At 41.6% G+C, this 18,934-nt stretch overlaps 1 protein-coding gene across 1 annotated transcript in view; it reads left to right on the forward strand.

Moving 5' to 3' along the window:
* Nucleotides 1–18,934, forward strand: part of Abca6 (ATP binding cassette subfamily A member 6) — a 60,166-nt gene that overhangs the window by 1,794 nt on the left and 39,438 nt on the right. Inside the window, exons 3-10 of the mRNA XM_045158159.1 lie at nt 1,066–1,270; nt 2,489–2,650; nt 4,971–5,074; nt 6,192–6,418; nt 10,433–10,574; nt 12,085–12,270; nt 15,119–15,266; nt 17,112–17,277. Coding sequence (XP_045014094.1) covers nt 1,066–1,270; nt 2,489–2,650; nt 4,971–5,074; nt 6,192–6,418; nt 10,433–10,574; nt 12,085–12,270; nt 15,119–15,266; nt 17,112–17,277 — 1,340 coding nt within the window. The remainder of the gene's footprint in view (nt 1–1,065; nt 1,271–2,488; nt 2,651–4,970; nt 5,075–6,191; nt 6,419–10,432; nt 10,575–12,084; nt 12,271–15,118; nt 15,267–17,111; nt 17,278–18,934) is intronic.

Consider the following 18,934-nt stretch of genomic DNA (forward strand, 5'->3'; position numbering starts at 1 on the left):
TTTAACTGAGAGGCTCATAATACTCTTGAACAAAAACAGAATTGTGAAGATTGGAAGTTTTTACTTACATTATTATATAGCAATCAAGTGAAAATCTAATTACACAGTAAATTGTAACAACTGATAAAACTTCACACATTCCACATTTGGAACTAAGACGTAAGTTTAGAAATTCTAATTTTGTTGTCTTATATCCAAGACTATTAACTTTATAATCACTATAGTGATTATATCAAAGAATTATGCCAGAGTATCACATCTTGGCAGATGTGTTTACTGCAGGTCACTAGTACTGGGTTTAGCTCCCACTACTTTCAGTCTGAAGGTCAGGAATAGAAGAAAAGTGAGTAGCGTGGGCAGAGGAATCTCCCTTGACATTCAGGGAAACTGACTTCATCTAGCCGCTCCGCCATCTCTCCAGACCCCGGTGATCTCTACTCACTCCTCTGCATCCCGTCAGAAGACCAGGAAAAAAGAACACAGACACAAACTGTATAGAAGCTTGGGTGAATTTCCATAAAACAGGTCTGGACGTGACACATATTGTGTCTGCCCATTTTTTATTGGCCAACTCTCAATCATCTAATCCCATGGACATTTTAGGAATGAATCCAGTTTTGTATTAAAGGAGACATCATTGCTATTGGGGGTTTACCAGTGAGTCTCTATCATGGTTTCTTCTTATTTTCTGTTATTGCTAATGCAAATGTATGACAAATAACTAAAATACTGTGATTTGCCAACACACACTCTAGATTCTAGAATTGAGTCCTCAAGCTAGAGATTCTTATATCATAATGTGTGCTTTTTTAAATTGCTAGAGGGCTTCTAAGGTCATTCATGACTTCATATAAAATTTTAGTTCTAGCATGATGAAAATAGACATGTGGCTGCCAACTCATCACCTATAATTTGGTGATCATCTTGCCCAAAATAGTGAATAGTAGAAAAACATCAGCTATATGGAAAAATTGGGATTTGATTTCAAAAGTTCTTTGATATTAACTACCACAGAGAGAAGATTACCTGAACTCATTCTTGTCTTTTTTAATAAATGTCTTAAAGGAGTGGAGCCTCCCAATACTTATAGGACTGTATATGGGCCTGATATCAGACATCAGTGAAAACATAAGGCTTCCTGAACTGCCTCCTCAGGATCTGGGAAGGGTAGATAAATTTAATAGCTCCTCTGCAATGATTGTATATACACCAATCTCCAACACAACCCAACAGATAATGAATAAAACAGTATTCGCCTCCTTTATGCAAGGTAAGTGTACTGATGCCCAGAAAGAATTAGTCTTGTGGGTTTATAGTTTTCTATAAGAGGTGTACATGCTAGTTTGAAGTTACAGTGCACATTCTCCTAAAAATTTCTAGTGTTAAGGGGGTTGGGATGGTGACTCAGTGGATAAAGATTCTTGTTTGCAAAACTTGCCAACCTAGGTTCAGTCCCCAAGTTCAATTCATGTAAGTCAAATGTGAAAATTGGCACAAGTGTTTGCAATGGCAAGAGGCCTTCATGTGTCCAACCCTACACACACACACATGCAAATAAATAAATACATAATTTAAAAAATTTAGTGTCAAGATGATATACAGTTTAGTTACTTTTATCTTATTTCAGTTACTCTTTTAAATGCTTTTAGCTTGATGGAGGTTCAGTTTAGTGGATGGTGGTTATTTCTATTGGAATATAATCAAACAAAAGATTTATAGGTTCAGTTTGCCAAATAGTGATTAGGACAAACATAGCCATTGCTAAATGTGCATATTTTTTAACATGGCTATGAAATGATAAAGATTTACAGCATAGGAAGTAAGTATAAACAAAGATCAAGTCATGTTTATTCAGTATGAGTTTCTAAGTGTGCATATTCAGGACGGACCATATGAAGGTCATTCTTTCCTGCTTATAATGTAATATGTAAACACACTCAAAGTAGTCATTTTCAATTAGGATTATTATGTGATCAAATAAGGAAAATGCATATCTCATTCATGAGAAACTGTATATAGTCTGCCTATTTATTCTTTAGTGTTGAATTTCTAACCAGTGAAATTTGTGGCTCTTAGAAAAAGAGTCTTTGCTATCTTGGTTCCTATATAAGACAAAGGTTGTGAAAATTGTCCTCAATTTAGCAAATCTGAAATCTGGAATCCTAAGAGCAGGGTTAATAACTGCATCATTTACTTCTATTTTCCTTTATTATCATTCTCTTATATTTACTGCAGCATATTGGATTTTTCTACCTGAGCTTGTCTTAACACTTGCCATTATTAAAACACTTAATTCACACGTACAATTCCTGATTGTGGGGATTCTAAAGAGTGGAATAAATTTCCCATCTTGACTCTTAGTTTATTTAAGTGGAAAATGATTTCAGTTTAAGTCTATTAGGATGTATTATGACCTAGTTGAATATCACATTTTGTTTTGATGAAACCCTAGCAGTTTAGCACCTGTGTTTTATATTGTGATTCACAGACGCAACGATCATTGGGGCACCAAATAAAACGCACATGGATAAACTACTTCTGGAGAACTTCCCACACGCCATGGGGGTCATATTTCAGGACACTTTCTCTTACAAACTAAAACTGATCCTGGGATATGGAATTCCATTATTTAAAGAAGAAAGTTTACCAGGTGACTTTTCATATAAAATCTCATTGTTCTTATTTTCTAGCACCGGGAACAGGTGGGGATGAGCAACACATGTTTCCGTGATACTTGAGGCCGTAGGATTATAATTCATTGCTCATCTTGCTCTGACACGCATACTAGATTCCTACAAGCAAGCACTGTAGATAATTTTACATCCATCTGTTGGGCTAAAGAGGTGTCAGGATTGATGTGCCCTAATGTCAGAAGAGATCTCGGCTGAGTAGGACAGACAGGCATCCATCAGTCAAGGATAAGAGAGAGGAAAGTGTCTGGTGTCCCCAGAATCCAATTTAACTGTCAATTAGAAAAGTGTCATTCAAGTTAATCTCAGAGGAGTGAGGATCTGCAGACATTGTGTCTCACTCATTCGGGCGAGTGGGTCTGGAAAAGTAGAAGTGGGCTGTGATGGGAGCAGGAAGCTCAAGTTCCACAGGAGCTATGCCCTGAGGTAGCTGGTGTGAACCCTAGGTATGATGGTGTAACCATCAGGAAAAGAATGCGATTAGGGTTCCAAGATTATGAAAGCACTCCTAAAGCACAGAGCATAAGTTACGATGGACAGTTCAGGAAGAATGTCATGAAGTCTCCTAGCGAGTAATGATAGTGGAGGCCAGTGAGAGGAAGAAAGGCCAGTGGATGAAAAGTCCCCCTAGGATGAGCCAGTAGGGCCAGTCCACATATGGAGTGTGATGCAGCCAGTAGGGCCAGTCTGCCTACTGTTCTTTGCACTCAAGAGTCCTGTGAACAAAATACCCGAGCCTGCTTGCTGTAATCATTCTAATCATGGACTGGAGTTGGGAGATAACATCATCTACTCAATGAGATGAGAAGGTTAAAAAAGTCAAAGAGGTGTTTCAGATCCTCACAGGCAGGAAAACCTTGTAGGATGGAATTACTTTAAGACGCACAATCAGGATGATGGGAGCCAGGAGCTCTGTGTCCATCCAGAGGGAGAACATGCCTGGTAAAGACAGCTCGAGTGGATGGTAGTTTGAGACATGGCCTTGAGTCCAATAGGGCTAGAGCAGTTTGCTTTTCGGCACAGGAAGTTGGTTTGGGTCTTTTCTGACCTTCTTTGAATTTTATGGGCTTTACTAATACAATTGTCACCCTACCATGGCCCTCGGCACTTCTGACAGAATGACCAGTCAAAGGCCCTGCAGAGCAGGGGTGAAAGCTCTGCTGTTAGACTAAGGGCTGGGAGGAGCCCTGGGGCCTCTGAGAACCCAGGGGCTGCCGCTCTGCTCTGTTCCTCCCTCCGCCAGAGGCCCAGCCACCTCTGTCACCAGGTAGCCGAGGGCCAGAGCTCTGCAGCCTCCACAGCAGCCCCTCGGGCTCCTTCCAACAGCGCATCTCACTCACTTCTGAAGCCTCTACCCAGAGGAGTGCGCTTTGCTGCGAGATGAAGCCAGCGTTTTTCTGGACAAGGGTTTCTTCTTGTTGAGGGAAAGTCTCCAGCATTCTGAGGCAGAGCTGAGGAACATGAGGCCAGGAGATCAGGTGCGGGAAGCTCTTGCCAAAAGCCTTGTGTTTTGTGTCCCAGGAAGTTGGTTTGGGTATGGCAGCTGCTTTTTCCAAATCACCCCCTTCACGTCGTAACCCCTCAACCCCTGTTTCAGAACGATGTTATTAGGGTTCATGTTTGCTTGCTTGCTTGAGGTAGGGTCTTCCTATGCAGCCCAGGTTGACCTCAAATTCTTTTATTCTCCTGCCTCAGCATCCTGAGTACTGGGTCTACAGGTGTGTGCTTCCATAACTGACTTCTTAATTGCCTTATAAGGAACTCTCATTTTATTTATTATGGTTTTTCCAGGTAGGGCATCAACCTATCCTGGCTGACCTGGAATTCACTATGTATCTCAGGCTGGCCTCAAATTCACAATGATCCTCCTACCTTGGCCTTAGAATGCTGGGATTAAAGGCACGTGCCGCCATGCCCAGCACTTTTTTTTTTAATGTGGTTAAAAGGCATGGCTCAGAGATTAAAGGCATATGCTTGCAAAACCTGATGGCAGGAGTTAGATTTCCTGGTGCCCACATAAAGCCAACTGCAGAAAGTGGCATATGTACCTAGAGTCCACTTGCAGTGGCAAGAGGTCCTGGTGCACCCATTCTACCTTTTCTCCTCTCTCTGTTTGCCTCTTTCTCTTTCTCCTTCGCTCTCTCAAATAACTAAATAAGAATATTTTTAAAAGTTCTAACTGATAGAGTCTCTTCTTCATTATTTTCTGTCTGATTTCTGTTCCTTTTTCTCCAAGTGCTCTCATCTCATAATGGTGGATGTGCTTCTCTGTACTTACAGCTCATTGCTGGAATCTATACAGTGGCTTTTCCTGCCCATTGTCCACCTACTGGACTAGAGGATTTGTGGCCCTACAGTCTGTCCTTAACGCGGCCATTGTAGAAGTAAGTGCTCAGCTGTGAAGGCCTCTCACTTGCTGGAAACTCATCCCAGAGGCATCATCAACATCTTAACGAAAGATGGACGTCTCTGTCCACTGGCGCTGCAGTTGCTAAAACCGCAAGGGTGGGGATAGTGGGCCGTCCGTACAGAACAGAAGGCCATTTCACAGTTGTGGAGTCTGGGGAGCACATGATCAAGGTGCTGGCTTGTTCAGAGCCCAGTGAAGGCTCGTGCCTACTGGTGTCACCATCTAGGATTCTTCACATGGCATGAACAATGTCAGAGAAAAAACCAAACGAAACCCCGGCCAGCCAAACAAGCAAAGAAGTCTGTGTCCTCACCCAGCAGTAGAACAAAAAGGACAAAGGTCCCTTCAGCTAAGTTCTTTCCAACCCTTCGATGATTCACCAATCCATTCACAAGGGTGGTGGCCATGACTGAATCACTTCCCCAAAGGTTCTGCCTCTAATATGGCCACCATGGGGGTGGAGGTTCATTTCAGGGGGCCACATTCAAACTGTGGCAATGGCATATCTATAGATTTTCTTGTTTATATAATGAAGTGGGTCTTTACACAAGGAAGAGACTTTCTTTTTAAGCTGTTAATTCTGATATAGTCCACAAAAGACTGCAGAAACATTGCACCCATTTTCTCCTAATGGTAGTAACCTATGTTGCTATAGTATAGTGTTGCTATTACTGTATCACTATAGCATAATACTATACTGTTACAATGCTATATATTATGTAGTGTGTGCTATATAGTATATACTAGACTATTGCTGTAGTATACAACAATACTAGAATTGACAGTAGTAAAATTTATGACAAATTTTCAGATTTCACAAATTTATATTCTTTAAATATAATTTCTTTTAAAAATTATGTATATATGTATGTGTGTGTGTGTATGTGTGTGTGTGTGTGTGTGTGTGTGTGTGTGTGTGTGTGCATGTGACAGGGTCTCTTAATACTGCAAATGAATGCCAAACACTTGTGCTCCTTTTTATACCTGGGTTATGTGGTGCTGGGGAATCAAACCCAGGTCTGCAGTCTGTGCAAGCAAGTGCCGTCTCCCAAGCCTTAAATAATTTCTGTTTGTTTATACTCTTTCTTCAGATCACAACAAATCACTCTGTGATGGAGGAGTTGACATCAGTTACTGCCATAAATATGAAGACATTACCTTTTATTTCTAAAGACCTTCTTCAAAATGAAATTTTTATTTTACTCTGCTTGCTTTATTTCTCCCCTGTTATATATTTTGTATCACTAAATGTTACAAAAGAGAGAAAACAGCGTAAAGATTTGATGACAATGATGGGTCTACAAAATTCAGCATTTTGGTGAGTAATTCAAGTATGGGAATCATAAAGCAATGGAAATGTTACACTGTTAGAACACCATGATTCAAACTGGATTCACTGTATATTTTTTACCTTCCTGCTACTGGGACAAAATACCTGACAAAAATCAGTTTAAGGGAGGAAGGGCTTATTTCAGCTCGACATTCCGGTCATGGTCCGTCGTGGCAGGGAAGGCGTGTGACTAGAGCCGAGGCAGCTGCTCACATTGAGCAGCAACAGCAAGGAAGTGGAGAGAGAGGACCCCTGCTGCTCAGGCGGCTTTCTCCTTTCTTTCTCTTTCCTTCTTCCTTCCTTCCTTCCTTCCTTCCTTCCTTCCTTCCTTCCTTCCTTCCTTCCTTCCTTTCTTTCTTTTTTTTTTTTTTTTGAGGTAGGGTCTCCCTCTAGCCCAGGCTGACCTGGAATTCACTATGGAGTCTCAGGGTGGCCTCGAACTCATGGGATCCTCCACCCTCTGCCCCCTGACTGCTGGGATTAAAGGTGTGTGTCCTGCTAGCTGTCTCCTTTCTATACAGCCCAGGACCCCATGTGTTATAGTCAGGTTTGCATTGCTGGTAGAAATCACCCAAACAAGAGCAGCTTGTGGGGAAAAAAAAAAAAGTTGTTTATTTTGGCTTACAGGCTCGAGAGGAAGCTCCACAATGGCAGGGGAAAACGATGGCATGAGCAGAGGGTGGACATCACCCCCTGGCCAACATCAGGTGGACAATAGGACAGGAGAGTGTGGACAATAGGACAGGAGAGTGTGGACACTGGCTATAACACCCATAAGCCCGCCCCCAACAATACACTGCCTCTAGGAGGCGTTAATTCCCAAAGCTTCACCAGCTGGGAACCTAGCATTCAGAATATCTAAGTTTATGGGGAACACCTGAATCCAACCACCACAGTCTGCCCCTGGCCCCCATAAACTGATAACCATACATGATGTAAAATGCAATGCATTCAGTTCAACTTTAAAAGTCCCCATAGTTTTATGAATCCTAATGATATACAAACCTCCCCATAATCCAAGGTTTTTTAACTGAGCCATAATACCAAAAAATTCCCTCAGAACCCATAATGATACAGAATAAACATTCACACTGCAAAAGATGATATTGGGACCAGCAAAAAATATTCAATCCATACAAGATTTAAAACAACCAGCACAAACATCAAACTCCGTAGCTCCAGGACCAAAACTTCAGCTAGTGACAAGTCTCTAAATCTGATCATCCTAACCAGCAACAAGTCTCTGGAGTTCCCATTCCGCCCCTCCAGCTAGGCTATTCACAGTCCTGGAAAACTTCATCCAGCGCTGGCAGCTTTCCTTAGCAGATGTCTCATGGTCCCAGCATCTCCACTGGGTCTTCACTGCAATCTATGGTTGATCCTCACAGCCCCATGGAGTCTCCATGCAGACATCCAGCAAACCTGCTTCACACTGCCCATGGCCATTTCTAAAACACAAGACCATGTTGAAAACACAATGACCCTCTCTTTCCTGCATTTCTTATACTCCACACTACCAGGTAGGATGCCAATTTGTTAATCCAGAGGGTGGGGAATAAAGCTGACTTTGAAGAACAGGACACTCCTTGAGCACTTAGGCACCTTCAAAAGAGTCTACATTCTTTCTGTTGTCCCAGTGCAGGTCAGCTGGCCCAGTCTGTAATCTGTCAATTGTAGCTGAATAGGCAGCAGTTTTGGCCTAAGTATTTCTTTCTGTCCCATGTCCCTCTGCACATACCTGTCTGTTTCTACACAAAGCAACCTTCAGGACATAGGCATAACAGCAAGCCTCTCACAAAAACTGACTGAAGCCCAGTCCAGGCAAAGCTCTTTCTCACTCTCATAAGCCAAACCTCACAGTCCATCATTCTTACTGCATTCAGGTCTTTCAACTCTGACCAGAATAGTCCAGCAAACTATACTTACAGCATTGCAAGTCGTCTCTGAGGCCAAGGTTTCAAATCCTTCCACATTCCTCTTGAAAGTCAGCTCCAAAAGGCCAAAGCCACACAGTCAGGTGTCTAGCAGCAAAGGATACCACTCCTCAGTACCACTTTACTGTTGCAGTCAGGTTTGCATTGCTGGTGGAAACCACCCGACCAAAAGCAGCTTATGGGGGAATAAAATGGTTTATTTTGGCTTACAGGATCAAGGGGAAGCTCCATGATGGCAGGAGAAAATGGTGGCATGAGCAAAGGGTGGATATCACCCAATGGCCAATATCAGGTGCACAATAGGAACCAAACACTGGCAAGGGGAAACTGGCTATAATACTCATGAGCCTGCCCCCAACAACACACTGCCTCCAGGAGGCATTAATTCTTAAATCTTCATCAGCTGGGAACCTAGCATTCAGAACACTTAAGTTTATGGAGGACACCTGAATCAAACCATCACATGGAAAAGTGTTGCCCACAGTTAAGGTGGGTTTTCCTACCTCACTTAATTTAATCAAGATGATCCCTCACCTGTGTGCTAGTTGGCTAACCTAATCTACATAGTCCCTTTCTGGTGATTCTAGGTTGACACTCACCATAAATCATCACACATAGGATACCATTGCTTTTGTTACTGACTCCTTCATTTAGCATTTGTTAAATGTTATGATAAAAATAATCACTAAAAGTTGCTGAATACTATTGTCTGGGATAGCCCTGTGATGGAGACACTATTCCCCTACTTTGCAAATAAGAAAGTGAAGGTGGAAGAGAAGAGAGGTGCCCAGGGTCAGGTAAATATGTGCGCCAGGGCTGGGACTCCACCCAAGGTATCCTGATTCTCCTGCTTGCTCTCAGTTGTCAGCTGATTTCTCTTGGCTGCCTCGTGTTGAAACAGTCCTATAACTGTTAAGTTGCATTTGTGGGCTTGGCCATCAGATACACACACACACACACACACACACACACACAAACATATGTAGATACCATCTGTTAGAGTTAAATGAAATAGCCTCTGCAACGTGTTCAGCTAATGTGTAACATAGGCTGCTGGGTAGGAAGGGCTTAACAAGTATATTTGCTTGGTAAATTAACATCCATCTCTTTCCCAATCACACAAATAATTTAAGTTGATTTTGAAATACATGCATACATATAAACATATAGAGATGTATATATAATCTACTCTTCTATTTGTATCCTAATGTCCATGGGCAGAAGAACACTGGGATATATTGATATGGTGAAATATTATAGAGCAGTATATGTAAATCGTTTAGGTTGACTGGCAAAGACAAGTTACAGAATAGCATAAACAATTCCATTCTGTGCATACAACAATCATAGTATATTTTTACAGAGGATATATGCAGATCTGACTCTAAGCCTTCAGGTCCCTGCATGGCCACACTGCCCCTTATGGTCCCATAATTGTGACATTGCTTCCTATTGGCTTGTATTCGCATTCAGTGTCTACCACCACCGCTGGTCAGGCAATCAGAGCACGTGAGAATCACAAGCAGCACATTTACAAAAGCAGCTATTGGAGAGGAGAGGAGGCTTAGACGTTCGATTCCCCAGTACCCATGTAAAGCCAGATGCAAGAGTGGTACATGCATCTGGACTTTGTTTCCAGTGGCAGGAGGCCATGGTGTGCCCATTTCTTGCCTCACTGCTTGCAAATAAATTAATATTTTTTTGATTTTTCGAGGTAGGGTTTCACTCTAGTTTAGGTTGACTTGGAATTCACTCTATTCTCAGGGTGGCCTTGAACTCATGGTGATCCTCCTACCTCTGCCTCCTGAGTACTGGGATTAAAGGTGTGCACCACCACACCCAGCAATAAAAATATTTTTAAAGAATGGCAGTTACTATTGTGGGGGAGAGATGGAGAATCATAATGAGGAAGTGGACTCAAAGGTTTCTCCTGTATTATCAATATCATAGTTCGCACTCTAGGCTGCAGGTACCAGGGTAATCACAGCGTTCTTTAGATGTTTTCACATATTTAAAATATTTTTTAAAATGAAGCTGAACTATTTACATATATTTTTGTCTTTTCTAGGCTGTCCTGGGGCTTACTCTATGCTGGCGTCATCTTTATTACTTCCATAGTCATCACAATTGTTATAACATCTTCTCAGATTATAGTCCTGACTGGTTTCATGGTCATATTTACTCTCTTTTTCTTATATGGTTTATCCCTGGTAAGTTTATGCATGTGTCGTCACCTTCTACAGCGTAGGTCTTAGCTCCTTGCAGCAAAGATTGAGGTCTGGTCAGTGAGTAAGGCACCCTTGTCATGACCACTGTGCTTACTTGAGAAGATCTCCATAGATGTGAGACAATGATCTGGGCTTCACTATGTCATCTCAGGATGGCTTTGAACTCACAGCAGTCCTCCTATCTCTGCCTCCTAAGTGCTGGTATTAAAGTGTATACCACTATGCTGGGCCAGGTCTCTCTTTTTGCACAAAGGTGTGAATTAATGACATGACACATCAAGAAGCAGGATGAAAGATTTTAACTTTAAAAAGTACTCAAGAATTAAGAAAGTCATCCATGCTCCCACTGGTGCTTCTTGCAACCATTAACACATACTACTAGTCGTGAGACTCACTGCGATGCTTCCATAGGTGCTACATCCTCTCTACGTTGCTCCTCTGCTCTTGAGCTCCCGCTGCCCTTCCCAGTCTCTAAAAGTCCTTCAATTTTTAAATTTTCCTTTACATTTCCATTTGTGTATATACACACACACACACACACATATATTTGAGGTAGGGTCTCACTCTAGCCTAGGCTGACTTGGAATTCACTATGGAGTCTCAGGCTGGCCTCGAACTCACCGTGATCCTCCTACCTCTGCCTCCTGAGTACTGGGATTAAAGGTGTGCACCACCCCACCTGGCTCACTTGGATATTTTTAATTTTTAACTTTTTTAAACTTTATTTTATTGTATTTGTTTGAGAGAGAAGGAGAGAGGAAGAAAGGCAGAGAGAGAAAGAAGGAGAGAGAGAGGAAGGGCATACAAGGGCCTCCAGCCACTGCAAATGAACTCCAGACATATGTACCCCCTTGTACATCTGGCTTATCTGGGTCCTGGGGAGTTGAACCTGGGTCCTTTGGCTTTGCAGGCAAACACCTTAACTGCTAGGCCATCTCTCCAGTCCCAATTGGATATTTTTATACACACATGCATGCACACACATACTGTATTTTAATCATATTTCTCCCAACTATGCTTTCTTATATGCCTCCCATTAATAGCCTCCTTTCCCTCCACTAATCCACCTTACATTTTGAGTAAAACTAGGGTTGCTTGCATGATCTTGGGTACAAGAGTATGTTCTTTGGAATGGACACCTTCCTAGTGGCTACCACCATGGTGAACCTGACAACCCCTCTCCTAGGAACCATTTGCTTTCATGGGCCACTCTGAAACATTTGAGGTCAGATGGTCCCTCAGTGTTTTCTGTCCCCTGTTCCTTACCTGACCCCATCTCTACTGACCACTATTCCACTCTCTACCATATCCTTGGGTAGAACAAATAAAGCTCTTCTTTACAAAACTAAAAGATACTGAGCAGAACAGGGGCATTGGGCTTTAATACTCCATCATTATCTCATTGACAAATTTTTAAACCAAAACTTTGTTTTACTGTGCTGTCAATGAGCCTCAATGCCCGAAATATCCCTCAATGTCTGCTCTCTTGCAGATCGCTTTAACATTCCTGATGAGTGTCCTGTTGCAGAAAGCTGCCCTCACCAATCTGATCATGCTCCTGCTGTCCCTCTTGTGGGGCTGTGTGGGGCTCACCGTGCTTTACAGGCAGCTTCCTTCATCTCTGCAGTGGATCCTGAGTATCTTCAGTCCCTTTGCCTTTTCCGCTGGGATGGCTCAGGTAAAAGCAGACCGGGAGAAGGTGGTGCCCCAGGTCTTGTGCATTCAACACTGCCTTTAAAAGAGCACTTTCCCATGTAACATGTAACTCATCCACTGTAAAGCTACACTTGAAAATGCTACTACACTACAGAAAAACTAGCACTGATTAGGTAAACAAAAGTAAAAATCTGAGGCATTTTCTTCTATTTTTTTTTTCCCCTACGTAGTACAGGTATTTACCTTAATTTTAACTTCACATAAAGGAGCATACGGCCAGTTTACTAAAATTGCTGTGTAAACTTATTTCAAAATGTTTCATTTCATAAACTGTGGGTCAAATGTGAACAATGCAGGACACACACAGTGTAACAGATGTTGTAAGGTAACTCATGAGCTGGAATAAGAACTAGGATTTGACATTGACCCTGAATCACCTCTTCTTCCTTCCTTGCTTTCCATTACCAGCTAAGTGAGTGATGCCAGAAGTCACTGCTATCTGAAAAGAGAAGTTTCTTAAACCAAAAGTGAGAGTAACGTTGCAGCATCACTATATTGGTATGCACATGAAAGAAAGAGCTTTTGGTGGTATAATATATGCATTTAGCCAGACAGCAGCAGGCATTACACCCCTAAGACTTATGACTTCCCCATCATAGGTTTTTAGTATCAGGCATGTATTCACTCCCATGGAGTGGACCTCAAGTCCAATTAGAAAGTGGTTGTTTTCCTCCATAACAGACATGCCACCATTGCACCCATTGGCTCATTTGGCCTGGCTGGCCACATTTAAGGTTTGCAGTGTCCACTGTTCACCACTGATGATTTCTTTCTCCCATAAGGCTGAATGCAGTGTAACTTTTTCCAGCTTTCTGTCAGTTGTTCTGCATGGAAGAGGTTTTCAGCTCAGCTCCAGCAATCATTTCCCCTTTTCAATCTGAATTATACTTACTGACTTTTGAAATGTTGATGCCGTCTTGCATTCCTAGAACAAACTAAACTTTGTCATGAACATGTGAGCCGTTTAATGTGAAGTAAGAAGTTGTGCATGGCAGGGGAGGAGCTGGACTGAGGAGTCGGGCGCCTTAGATGTTGGTTTGGGGTTTGCCATGTGATAGTTTTCTCTATGTTGACTGGCTGAACTACTCAATTTGCTGTGCTTTAATTTCATTACATATAAAATGCAAAGACAAAATAACAAGACTTACCTGAGACGGTTAGATAAAGATTCAATAGGATAATATAGAAAGCACAGAAAACAGTGCCTAAAGTAAAATAGCTATTTCTATTTGGCAAATTATAAATTCAAACCCTTGTTTCCAGCAAAAACTATTAAATGATATATATTCTATTAATTAACTTTTTAAAAAATTATTTATTTATTTATTTATTTGAGAGCGACAGACACAGAGAGAAAGACAGATAGAGGGAGAGAGAGAGAGAATGGGTGCGCCAGGGCTTCCAGCCTCTGCAAACGAACCCCAGACGCGTGCGCCCCCTTGTGCATCTGGCTAACGTGGGACCTGGGGAACCGAGCCTCGAACCGGGGTCCTTAGGCTTCACAGGCAAGCGCTTAACTGCTAAGCCATCTCTCCAACCCTTAATTAACATTTTTAAACAATTTCTCATATTCTTTTTTTTTTTTTTTTTTTTGCTGGGCATGGTGGCACATGCCTTTGTGTGAGAGAGAACGAGAGAGAGAGAGAGAGAGTAAAAAGAGAAAGAGAGAGGGAGATTGGCATGCCAGGGCCTCAGCCACTGAAAGTGACCTCCAGACGCGGGCAGCTTGCGCACATGCGCTACCTTGAGTCACCTTGTGTGTCTGTCTGGCTTACGTGACACCTGCAGAGTGAAACATAGGTCCTTAGATTTCGCAGGCAAGCACCTTAACCACTAAGCAATCTCTCCAGCCCTCTTATAGTCTTTAATCTTTTTTTAAATGACAGAGAAAGTTCTATTGCCACTGCAAGCCAACCTCAGAAACATGCATTACTGTGTATGTTTGGCTTAACATGGCTACTGGGGAATTGAACCCAGGTCAGCAGGCTATGCAAGGAAGAACATTTGGCCATTGAGCCATTACTCTGGCCCCAGTTTCCTATATTAGTTTTTTTTAAACATATTTAACTTGTATTCATTATTTGAGAGAAAGAGGCCGATAAAGAGAGAATCAGTGCACCAGAGTCTCCAGCCACTGAAAACAAACTCTAGATGCACACATCACCATGTACATCTGGCTCATGTGGGTATTGGGGAATTGAACCTTGGTCCTAAGGCCTCACAGACAAGTGCCTTAAGTGCTAAGTCATTTCTCCAGCCCTCTTATATTATTTCTGAAATTTTTTCATGATTTATTTCATCAAATAAATACTTTTCAATATTTATATGATTTAGTAAAATTAAATTAAATTAATCTCATTTTAAATTGCTATATTTAAATGTATTTTTAATTTTTTTTTTTTTGAGAGCATCAGACAGAGAGAGAAAGAGGCAGATAGAGAGAGAGAGAATGGGCATGCCAGGGCCTCCAGCCACTGTGAACGAACTCCAGACGCGTGCGCCCCCTTGTGTATCTGGCTAATGTGGGTCCTGGGGAATTGAGCCTTGAACCAGGGTCTTTAGGCTTCACAGGCAAGCGCTTAACCACTAAGCCATTTATCCAGTCCTTAAATGTATTTTTAAAAGCAATGTCTCTAATATTGCTTTGGTTATTATAACAGAAATATTTTAACTGCTTTATTTTCTTATATATTTTACTATTACCTAATAAAAGTTTCTTGAAGAAGCTGATTTGTAGACGAATGATTTTTAGTATTATGCCAACTTTTTTTGTGTTTAAACATTTATTATCATGCTTGTTTGAATTTTAGATTATCCACCTGGACTACAACTTGAATGGAGTAGTCTTTCCTGATCCATCAGGAGATTCATATGTAATGATAGCCACATATTCCATATTGGCTTTTGATGGTCTTATCTACTTGATATTGGCATTATATTTTGATAAAATCTTACCCCGTAAGTAATAGTGATTTTTTTTCTGACCTTTACAATTATATTAAAGAGATTTTCTTAGGGTTATATTAGTATAGTTTCGTAGTAAAATAAATGTTTCTCTCTTAGGCTAAATTTATTTATAATTGATGGATTTCATGGTCTAATGACATTTTTATGTAAAACCCTTATTCAGAGTTCAAAATGATAATATGGCATAATTACATGATAATGTCAATTAAAATGTATTTCAGTTATGTATGAATAAATAATATTGATTTTGCAAGTATCTCTGAAAGTGTTTTGAAAGAGGATTTGCATCATTTCAAACTAAAATAAGTTGGTTCTTACTACAGTTTGGCTGGTATGAAGCCACTCCACTGTGGAAGTAGTTTCTGACAGATACTTGTTAACATTATTCTCAACATTTTCAATACTTCATTTATTTATTTATGAGAGAGAGAATGTGTGCACCAGCACCTCTTGCCACTATGAATGGACTCCAGATGCGTGGGCAGCTAGCTTTATGTACGTACTGGGGAATTGAACCCAGGTCAGTAAGTTTTGCAAGCAAGTGCCTTTAAGTATTGAGTCTTCTCCTCAGTTCCCTCAACATTTTTTATATTTTGCTCATAATTACAAAAGTACATTAATTATGCAGGTAGCCTTTCAAATTGCCAACAACCAACAATTTCAGCCAGGCATGTTGGTACACACTTTTAACCCCAGCACTCAGAAGGCAAAGTAGGAGGATTGCTGTGAGTTCAAGGCCAACCTGAGACTACATAGTGAATTACCAGTTTGTGCTAGAGCAAGACCCTACCTTGAAAAAACTAAATAATAATTATATAATTATAAAAGAAAAACAAAAAGACATTTTAAATATTTTTTAAAAATTTATTTATTTATTTATTTGAGAGCGACAGACACAGAGAGAAAGACAGATAGAGGGACAGAGGGAGAATGGGCGCGCCAGGGCCTCCAGCCTCTGCAAACGAACTCCAGACGCATGTGCCCCCTTGTGCATCTGGCTAACGTGGGACCTGGGGAACCGAACCTCGAACCGGGGTCCTTAGGCTTCACAGGCAAGCGCTTAACCGCTAAGCCATCTCTCCAGCCCCAAAAAGACATTTTAGAGGTTATGATGAGATGGCTCTGAGGTCAAAGGCACTTGTTTGCAAAGCCTGCTGGCCTGTGTTAAGTTCCTTAGTACCCATGTAAATCCAGTTGCAGTAAGTGGTGCATGCATCTAAAATTCGTTTGCAGCAGCAAGTGGCCCTGGTATATACAAATAAATGCATCAAATATATTTATAAAAGTTAATAAAACATTTGCTTATAAAAATGCCTACTACAAATTACAAAAATGTCCATAATTTTATGCACCATACTAATGTATGTGAGCTTTTCAAATGTTTGACTGTACTCATTCATATGGGACAGATTTTATGCAAACATATATATTTTGTTTAAAATGGTATTATATTAACTTTTGTAAGGTCATTTACTTTGGGTTTTCATTATTTACTTCTTTTTTGGGAGGTAAAAGGAAAATATTTTTGCTATGATGTTTAAAAGCTCAGAACATTTTCAAGCAGGGTGTGGTGGCGCACGCCTTTAATCTCAGCACTTAGGAGGCAGAGGTAGGAGGATCGCCATGAGTTCGAGGCCACCCTGAGACTACGTAGTGAATTCCACATCAGCCTGGACTGGCGCGAGACCCTACCTTGAGAAACAAACAAACCAACAAAAGCAAAACAAAACACAACAAAACAAAAGCTCATAACATTCGGGGTGACTCTGAGCAAGTCTTCTTTGCACACTGTACTAACACTAATAACCTGGTGTCACATTGCTTTTGATTGACTAGATGGGGATGAGCACCGTTCCTCGCCACTGTTTTTCCTCAACTCACCGTCTTGTTTTCAACACGGGAAGACCAATAATAGGGCCACTGAGAAAGACATAGACCTTGAGCTTCCCACTGATGATTTTGAACCCATAGCTTCTGAATTCCAAGGAAAAGAAGCCATCAGGTAACCCCACGTCTGGTTATACTAATATGAGTGTGGGTTAACCAAAGCAATCCAATGAGCCGGTGACAAAACAAGGAAGGGGAAGGAATGTGTCTTCATGGAGATCGCTTTAAACCCTGCTACTGCCGTAACCCAAATTTTTAATTTTTTTTCTCACTGCTCCTTGAAAGGAGAATTCCCTTTGATTACCTCCTGTCACAGTCAGTTTCATGTTGCTGGGATGAACTTCCAAAGCAGGCATAGTTTATGGGATGAACAGGATTTATGGAAGCTTAAAGATCCAGGGTAAGTTCCGTGATGGCAGAAGAAGTTGACCCCCTTTCACAGGTCCACACAGAGACAGATACCACCAGCAGCAGCGCCATAAGCAAGCACCCTCCAGGAACCAGGCAGAGCTCACACACTCTGCATATCTTTGGCGGGAAATAAGATCTGCCCCCAATAACACCTTAGGGCTGGACCCCAGGAAACGCCCACAGTGATACCTCCTCCAGCCAGGCAGCTGGAGAGCTAAGTTACAGAGCTTTTATTTGTAGCTAGGATCTACATAGTAGAGAGAACATGTGACATTTGGTTTTCTGGGCCTGGATTACCTCACTAAGTATAGTCCTTTCCAGATTCATCCATTTCCCTGAAAACTTAATAATTTAATTTTTCTTTACCACTGAATAGGACTCCATTGTATAAATGTACCACACCTTCATTATCCATTCATTAGTTGAAGGACATCTAGGCTGGTTCCATTTCCTAGCTATTGTCAATACAGTGGCAGTAAACATGGTTGAGCAATTATCTATCTCTAAGATAGTGAGAAGAGTCCTTAAGATATATGCCTAAGAGTGGTATAGCTGAGTCGTATGATAAATATATTTTTAGTTGTCTCAAGAACCTCCACGCTGATTTCCACAATGGTACCAGTTTACATTCTGACTAACTGTATAGAAGGTCTCCAATATTTCTTCATCCTCACCAGCATTTTATTGTCATTTGTTTTCTTTCTTTCTTTCTTTCTTTCTTTTTTTTTTGTTTCACTAAGAACATACTTTGTATGGATACATCGCATTTTGGTAGCATCCTTTCTCTCCTCCCTGCCCCCATTCTGCAGGGGGCATCCTCAGTAAGGTTACTGGTATTCTCCATGGGGTTGTGGGTTATGCATTGTGGGAGCCGCAGTCAACACTGGGGGGAGGCAGTGCCCCTGGGCATGATATCCCAACCTATGACTCTTAAAATCTTTCTACCCTCTCTTCTGCAAAATTTCCTGAGCCGTGGTGGGTATGTTTTAAGTCTGTTTCAGTGATGAGCTCTTAGGAACCTCTGGATCTCTGCTTTGTTATGTGTTGGGTATCTTCATTATCTGTCTCCTTCACCCTGGCGCAGGATGTCAGGCTCACCATGGAAGCAGCACCCTTGCTCTTCATCCCATTTCCTCTGTGGTTTCACCTAGGTCTTGACTGAGATGAGAGGGGTGCTTTACCTCCTCAGCTCTCCCTACTCTGCACTTGCACCCTCCTAAACAGGGGATCCAAGAGTTGGGGACCCAGGGACCCATTCCATGACGAAGGCTGAGCAAGGGCCCCACCTCAACAGCATGTGCAAAGGGTCAAGGCAGCCACAAGCCAGCCACAGGGTACCTAGACCATGGAACTGGGAGGAG

The sequence above is a fragment of the Jaculus jaculus genome, chromosome 9 (assembly GCF_020740685.1).
Source record: "Jaculus jaculus isolate mJacJac1 chromosome 9, mJacJac1.mat.Y.cur, whole genome shotgun sequence".
NCBI lineage: Eukaryota > Metazoa > Chordata > Mammalia > Rodentia > Dipodidae > Jaculus > Jaculus jaculus.